General features: G+C 46.0%; 1 protein-coding gene across 1 annotated transcript in view; it reads right to left on the bottom strand.

Moving 5' to 3' along the window:
* CHSY3 (chondroitin sulfate synthase 3) overlaps positions 1 to 7817 on the bottom strand; it is a 266058-nt gene extending 258241 nt beyond the window's left edge. The window contains exons 1-2 of the mRNA XM_041764534.1: positions 6866 to 7817; positions 4208 to 4491 (exon numbers count right to left, since the gene is read on the bottom strand). Of these exons, the coding sequence (XP_041620468.1) occupies positions 4208 to 4491; positions 6866 to 7673 (1092 nt within the window). The 5' untranslated portion in view covers positions 7674 to 7817. The remainder of the gene's footprint in view (positions 1 to 4207; positions 4492 to 6865) is intronic.
* Between the last annotated feature and the right edge of the window lie 819 nt (positions 7818 to 8636).

An 8636-nucleotide genomic window follows, 5' to 3' on the forward strand; every position in this document is an offset into this window, starting at 1 on the left:
AATTTGAGGTATAAATGAGCACAAAAGCAACCCATCAAGTGTGTTGATTATTAACATCTGCCATATGTCCTTAGAATCTAGATGTTTCTCCCTCCAAGCAGCAAAGGGAGAATCCTAATTTTGACTGTCCAACGGTCTCAGGCACACAGAGAACCAATCCACCTGAGGCTCACCAGCAACCAAAGCCCTCTTAACTCAGAAGAGGTCAAGGGACTCTTGGGCCCTAAGTATGATCTTGGCACACATCACATGATCTCTTGCAATACTGGGATTGGCCAACAAAGCATGTTAATTTAATGAGAACATGATGAAAAGCAGAGCATACCAAAATGCATTTGTAATCTATTTTATATATCATTAAATATAGAAGGAAAAAAGTACAAGGGAAGGAGATGGTAGAGAGAGAAACAAAGCAAGAAGCTCATAGGTAAGACATATTATCCCAGACTACCAGGACCTTACCCTGGTAGGAAGTGAAGCTATCTATCATTTCCTGAAAAAGTGAGCAACATCAGAATGAGGTTCTACATACTAGAAAGAAAAGCTCCTGGGTATTCATATAAATTGACTGCAGAATGAGATACTACTAACTTCCTTTCCTACGGAAAATTCCAGAGAAAATCAGAAAAAAAAAAAAAGCCATTGTTCTGCCAACTGATCTAGAAATGTATGCTTTAATTTTTTTTTAACAGAGAGTCTGATCTATTTGGGATTCCTTAAATATGTATATTAGATAATCACTTGTTAAATAAAACTTTCTGCATTATCTCCTTAAGATGAGCTATTAATATGGTGGTCAAAGACTGAAGCAAATATTTGTAATGCATCATTTAAATATACAAACTTCCATGTTTTATAATAAGTTCTACTGACATTGGATTCCCTATACTTCTACAGTACCAAAACACTGGTTTCTTGTTCTTTGCCAGAAAAGCGTAAACTTGGACTCTTCAACTGAAAAGAATTCAGTTTATTTTTAGTTTGGCTCTTTTGATATAGACAAATCACTCATTATTAATACTTAATAAATGAAATAGAATACCGATGAATCCCTATTATACATAATATAGTACACGATCTACTCAGCAACAATATGACAATAACTAACATCTACTGACAATTTACGAGGTGCCAAGCACTGTATTAAGGGCTTTACATAGATCATTTTGCCATTTCACTTAATCTCCAACAGTAGATACTGTTACAATCTCTAATATCAGTTGAATTAAACAAGGCTCAAAGAAGTAATTTATAAAAGGCAACAGAACTCAAACCAAGTTCAAGTTTACCCTCTCTTTTTCTCAATTATGCTTAATTGTAAATACAAAGAAAGTACACTTTCACTGAGCAGTAAAGAATTCTAGAAGATTCCATGGTTTTATAAAAAACATAATTTATAATAAAGAAAAGCTACATTGTCTATATAGTTTAATAGATTTGTCCAATTCTCTTCCTGAAAGATTTGCAAGTCTGTTCACCACTTTTAAGAGATAAAAATCAATCATGAATGTTTCATATATTCAAACTCAAAAAATCGTGGATTGTGCTCTTAACTCTGCTTGAACTTTTACTAGGAGAAAAAGCCAAACAATCCTGATATCCATGAAAGAGATAAAGGAAATTCAAGATTTTAAGAGAATTCCATCACAGATGGTTCTTTCAAAAGAAATATGAAAACAAAGTTAAGGATCAATTTCATAACTTGTTATATGACCAGATACAAAATCTCACCTTTGCTGAGGATGCCAATGTACAGTAGAATAGATTACTTTTTCCATATAATGTGAACAGTAGCAGAGAATGGACATGATCTGAACTAACCTAAAATCCAAACTGGAAACCCCTAGTTTGACTGTGATTCAATTGACCTAATCGGGTGTCTCATTAACAAAGAACACCTTTGTTTGGCTGTGATCCAATTGACCTAATCAGGTGTCTCAAAACGGAGAACAACATCCTAATATTAAAATGCTGAAATTACAACTTAATTGTGTATTTATCTTTACTGAATGTATTAGCAGATATTGTTTAATATGTCCCCTGGTAATGAAATTTTCCATCATTCCTTTAAATAAGACTTTGTTGACTTTGTATTACCAAATTGATGCCTCCTCTAAAATAAATACTGTTTAAATACTCTTTAAAAACTGAAATTCCAAAACAAAACTATACAACTGTTTAGCAAAACAAAGTGAATAGCACAACTTCAGAAAAAAGTATTTTCTACTGGCAGGAAAAAAGGTAGAAATGATTTTCCTCATACAGATTGTGAAGTCAGTGATGTCCTAGTATGAGTCCAAAATAAAATGTATTTTGAAAAGCTAATGAATATATTGTGATCATGAAGTTACATCTTGTAAGAATTGAAACCCCTTGGCTTGTCTATTCTTTTATGTCAGTTTATGATAAGATGTAAGATTCCACTTATTCTAACATAGAGTATGCACATCTATGAGAATTCCCATCCATTTTAATCAGAACAAATGTCTATTTTAAAAATAAATATTAAGTCAATTCTTTGGCACATAGGTTACCTGAGCATATTTTACTCTCTTGGAATATAAATGAGTACATGGCTAGGTGAAGACTATGCTTTCATAGCATAATCAATGAAAACATGAGGGGAAGGACATTAAAAAAAAAAAGGTCTGTTAAAACTTTCTATGTGATATTAAGCCAATAAAGTATCAAATAAAACACAATAAATTCTCACCTTTATTTTTAAATATGGTTAATTTCGTTTAATCATCCACACAGAACAAATGTCTCCAAAATATCTTCATACAAACAAAATCAACCTAATGTGTTTTCTATACTACTTATTTTTTGCCTTCTAGTTAGTTTTACATTACATGAAGAGACACAAATATGTTTCAATAAGTTTATTCTAAAATACCTATTTTTAACTATAATGTTCTTGCATATATTTTATTCTACAGGGTAGTCATAGTTTTACAAAAAAAAAAAAAATTACTCTCTTATACCAAAGGAAATGAGGTATATAATATTCTAAATTTGCATAGTATGTAATCCAAATAAATGGTTGCTGATAATTTTTACTTTCTATAATAGATAGAAGAAATATTCCTCCAAAGTATAAATACCATAAAGTAAAAAAATTAAGGAAAATTAACTAAAGTGGGATTACACTTCCAAAAGAAGAGTGAATAGGACTGCATAATCTTGAGGTAGCGTGACTTCACAAGAACATATTTTTATGCTTCTTCTGTACCAGGAGACATGAAAAATTTGAAAAGATAAATAAATAAGTTAAGTTGTAATTTACAAATATGTGCATTGGGTAGCTGAAGTGTATCAAACCCCAAATACTTAAAAACCAAACTATTGGAAAGTGCAATACACTATTTAAATGTTAAATCCAATGTTTACTAAGAATATCTTTTAGGAAAACTAATTTAAATAAAATTATATTTCATTTCAAAACAAATTTCTGAAGGAAAAAAAATCCCAGATATTTCATAAAGCTAATTATCACAATAAAAGAACAGTTCATAACAGATGATCTAAGTAATAGCTGCTGTTCAGGAAATGGAGTAAGAGCAGACAGAGACCAATTTTAAGCAATCAATCATAATATTAAAGTAACTTAACATCATCATAACTACTTCTGTTTTCCCAGGTAAGTAATTCCCTTTATTCTGTGAATAAATCTATCATAAATGATATATAATGAGCTAACTTTTCCTATGCTTTAAAAAAACAGCATGTTAAATTTCCACATGAAAATCTTTCAAGAAAGAATTTTCAGATTTTAACTATTTGGAAACAAAGAGATGTGATTATATACCTAACCAAAACAACAACAGCAACAACCAACCAAGTACCAAATGCTAAAGGCAGTAACAACCCGAGAGAATAAAATCAGTCCTCTTGTTAGAGACCGAAAATGGATAAGCATGTATGTAAACACCAGTAAATCAAATAGATGGAAAGTAGCATCTTCCAAAGATGTGACCATTTATATAGGCCGCTACTTAAAGCTGAGGGTCATGCTAAAATACTTCAATCGGTCTCAGCCCTGTGAAGAAAGTTGTCTTCCACAACCACTCTTGTGTCCATTCCTGGCTGCTTCTATCATTTTCAAGCAAATAAAAAGATACTGAGAAATTAAACAAAATCACTGCCCCAGATTATGAATTGGCATGCATCTGTAACACGTGAACATTTTCATCACAGACTGTCTTACCTCATAAGACCATACACACTGAGTCCCGCCAAAGCGTCGAACACATCTTCCTACTTCGACGTCCTCATGAGTGGTGTACATTTCTCTGAGGCATTCACCAATATGTGGCACCATCCTCCTGAGAACCTCTCGACTGAAGATCATGCCAGGTCCCCCCATACAGAAGTTCTCTCCAGGCTCCAGCCCCAATTTTCCAAGTTCTTCAATATTTCCCAGGCCAGTCTGACCCAGGTAGAGAGGCTTGCTGCTATTCAGTGATCGAAGAAACTCTTCTAACTTATCACCTACAAAGAGAAAGGCAACAGTCACTCCTTTTCCTCATTTCATAATTATTTAGAATATACAAAGTAAGAGAAAGAACTTCGGACACTGCGCGAAAGTCACACTACAATTGAAAAAAAAACCTCTCTGAATATTCTATTATTTTAAAACTACTAATTTTCAGTTACTAATTAAATCATAATGGAATGTTATCAATCTTTTAATCAAGGTCACTGAAAAGCCTTAAGAAGTCTAACGACCATCACTTTGTTTTGTAAAAGGTGAGATAATGACAAGAATAATGACAAATTTCTTCACATATATTTGAAGTAATGATAAATTTTTCAGAAAACAATGTTATATTTAGTATTGACTGACAGACTGTTGATATTCAATAAATATTTTTCCCTGATAATTGATTTAGTTGCATTTTTGTCCTTAACTTCACATTACTGAACAGTCATATATAACCCAAAAGCTGATAAAGAGAGGATTATTAAAGTCTCTTGGAATTTAACTTTGGAAAACATCTTTTCAGAAAAAATAAATATTTGTTAAAAATTAAATAACTTGTTTCCTTACAGTACCTAAGTTCATCAAGAAAAACTATTTAAAAGTAAAACTCTGTAGCTAAAAGAGTTTGAACACATTAGGTATTCTACAAAGTGATACAACGAGGTAGTCACCTTCTTTATATTCCCAGTCAGCAACTTTAACTATCATTTTTTTTGATGAGCCTGGCACTTGAAGTCATTTATCTTGATTCCATGCCTCGCCCCTTGGATCTCAATGAGTTTGGGCTATTATTGGGTTCTTAATACAAAATACATTTCATTCTTAATAGAAATGGAAAGACTACGGCACTTCAGTGTTCTGAAGGACAATCTTTCAAAGCACTGAGAGAAATGACAGAAGTAGATGCTGCTAATGCATTTTAGAAATACTCTGCAAAGTATGGCAAACTCCTGCCAGGAAGCCTTTGTGATTTTAATGAGGCACAGAAGAGAAGGGGGCTACACAAGAAAGGATTTATCGCTTACAAATATAGATATCTGTACATATGAAATCTATAAGTGTTTTCATTAGAAATGCAATCATTTATTTTTATATCGAATTATCAATGGAATGACTTCACTCTTCCCAATCTCACCCCAAGAAATCCCTAGTTATTACTCTACACTCACTCCCTGAGCCAAAATGTAACAGATCTTGTTCGTTTTCCCTTGAATCAGGTGAAAGACTACCTAGATCAGGAGAAAGCAATGAGGCTACAAGAGAGGTATGCACTAGGGAGGGCTGCCTCCCTTTGACCAATCCATCTCTATCTCCGCAACGGGCAGGACTGGAAAGATTTACTCCGGCTCTTAGGAACTCGTCTATGCTGAGTTTAGAAATCTCTGGCCAAAGCCACCCACACCCAGGGTGAAGGACCGCGCCTCTTTTAAAACTGACAAAGTTTTCTCCTGCTGTGGCTGTGCGTGGTTTTGGAAAGGACTTCCAGGCTCCGCTTATCGCCGCAGCCACCGAAACAGACTGGAAAGGATCCACACTAGTGTATATACAGCCTGGAGCTCCTGGCATCTGGAGAGTTCAACGAGCGCTGTCCCCTTCTTCTCCACCGCCAATTCCTAAAGACACATTCATCTCCTCGGGGTTTTACAGAGGAGCGGCGGGGAGCGGGGAGCGGGGAGCGGGGAGCGGGGGGGGCGGCGTGGTGGTGGCAGCGGCCGACTCGCAGCTACACTGTAGCGGCTGGAAGGAGGGGAGCGCTGGAGCAGTGTGGGGGTGCTCAAGGGCTCCCAGGGCGTGGTGGGTCGTGACAGAGGGAAGGAAACGCACAGGGAACGGTCCGGAACAGCGAGAAATGATGCCTTAATCTCAGCAGCTCCCAAACTGCGCTAGATCCAATGAAGACAAAAGGATTGTAGGCTACAGGCAGCACACCCTCTCCAGACAGGCTCTCGCCCGGGCTCGGTCTTCCTTTCCGTCACCGAGGACACGCCCCTCTGGATAGATTTGGGAAACTACCCCCACCCAGGGCTGTCAGAGCAGGACAGCGTGGGACCAGCCTCTGGCTAAGGCTGAAGTCCCTTGCCACACCGCCCCCCCACACAGTGCAGAGTAGGGGCGAGCGCAGGGCGGAGGCGAGCACAGCACGAGCGAGGAGGGCGAATGAAGCCGGTCAGGTGTGAGGGGGGGTCCAGACCGCAGGAGGAAAGGACGGTGGGCGGAGGCGAGGGGGTGGGGGACGGCAGGCCGGGGGCTGCAGGAGCCCCGAGCACGTGCCGACGAGCAGCAGAGAGGGGCTGGGCAGGGGCTGGGCAGGGGCGGGGGCCGGGGCCGGCTGCGGAGAAACGCGGGAAGGGGGGCGCGGGACGGCTGGCGCTGGGAGGTCACCTTTGATGTAGACGTCGTCGTCGGCGCGCATAAACCACTCATACTTGTCCAGGTAGTGGTCGTGCATGTACTTGATCATCATGAAGGACTTTTTCTGGGGAGGGTAGGAGTCGTCCACCCCCGGGAGCGCGATGACAGGCAGGGGTGGCGGGGGCTGGCTCGCGCCGGCGTTCGGGGACTGCTCGCTGGAAAAAAACTCCACGCGGCCGGGGATGAAGCGCGCCCAGGTCCGCTGCGCCGCTAGCGCGCGGCTGCCCAGGTACTTCTGCGCGGTCATCACTCCCACGTACAGGAAATCCCGGGGTCGGGAGCTCGGGGCGGCGGCGCCCCCGTCCCCACTGCCGTTGTGGCTACTCCCCGGCCGGCCGCTTCTCCGCTGCCCAGCCGCGCCCCCGTCCTCCTCCTCGGGGTCCCCTTCGGCCACGGGGGCGCCCGGCAGCCCCGTTGCGCCCTCGGGCTCGCGTCCTCGCCGGCGCTGCTGCAGCGGGGCCGGCTGTTGCCAGGGGCTGCTCCGAAAACTGGTCGCCCCGGGCGCCGCCTCGGGCAGCGGCGGCCCCGGGAGCTCCGGGCGCGCGGGGGGCGCCGACTGCTCCGGCCGCGGCCGGGGCTGAGGTTGGGGGAGCGGCTGCTGCGCGCCGGCGCCGGGGCCCGCGGCCGAGCGGCCGTAGTAGGAGCAGAGGCTGGAGCCGCGTCTCTTCCTCTCGCTCAGCTCCGCCACCCTGGGGGCGATGAGCCAGGACGCGGCGGTGAAGCCCAGCACGAGCCCCAGCGCCACGCTCATCCACGGGCGGCGGGAGCGCACGGCCATCGCGACGGCTGTGGCGCTGCGCGCGGGTCCCCGGCTGACACCCGCCCCTCCTCCGCCTCGGCGCCCCCAGCCCGGGCCGCTGCCCGCGGCCGAGGCGCCGACGCCGACGCCGACGCCGGCTCCCGCTCCCGCTCCGGCTCCCGCTCCGGCTCCCGCTCCCGCTCCGGCTCCGGCTCCGCGTCGGAGCGCTCCGGGCAGCAGCTGCCGGCTGCGCTCCCCGCTCCGCTCCGGGTCCCGGCTCCGAGCGAGGGTCGGGAGTGAAACTTCTCCCGGCGGCGGCGGCGGCGGCGGCGAGAGGAGCTGCAGCAGGAGGAGGTGGAGCGGCGGCGGCGGCGGCGGCGCGTCCGCTCCTAGGCTGCCACCCTGTCACTGGCGCGCCTGGTCCCTCCCTCCTCCCTCCCCGAGCCCCCGCCCTCGCTCCCCGCCTCCCGCTCCCCCCGCCCCCCACAACGCGCCGCCCGGCCGGGGACCGGCCCCGGGCAGGAGCCGCGAGCAGCGCCGCCGGCAGCCCGCGAGCCGCGCGGAGTCCCCGCCACCCGCCCCCGGACGCCCCCGTCCGCGCCGCGGCCCAGAGCCGGCCTCCTCTCCGGAAGGAAACGGTCCGGGTCGGGCCGCCTCCGGCTCCCCGCGCCGACGCCCCCCCGTCCCTCCGCCCACGGCCGAGCTCTCCGTCCCATTTCCCGTCCCGGCCCGCCCCCCTGCCCGCCTCGCTGCACCCGCGTCCGGGGGCCGCGCTGCCCTCCTCCCGGCGCGCCGGCTCCACTGACCTCAGCGCGGAGCTCGGGCCCCCGAGCCCCCGAGCCCCCGAGCCCCCGAGCCCCCGAGCCCCCGAGCCCCGGCCGGCGCCCGCAGCTGCCGCCCGCGCGCCTCCCCTGCCCACCGCGGGGCCCGGCCCGGCGTGACCCCCGCCCACTCCGCCCCGCCCAGGTCCGTGCGCGCTCCGCGCCTCGCGTTTGCGGCGCT

The sequence above is a fragment of the Vulpes lagopus genome, chromosome 7 (genome assembly GCF_018345385.1).
Source record: "Vulpes lagopus strain Blue_001 chromosome 7, ASM1834538v1, whole genome shotgun sequence".
NCBI classification, from domain to species: Eukaryota; Metazoa; Chordata; class Mammalia; order Carnivora; family Canidae; genus Vulpes; species Vulpes lagopus.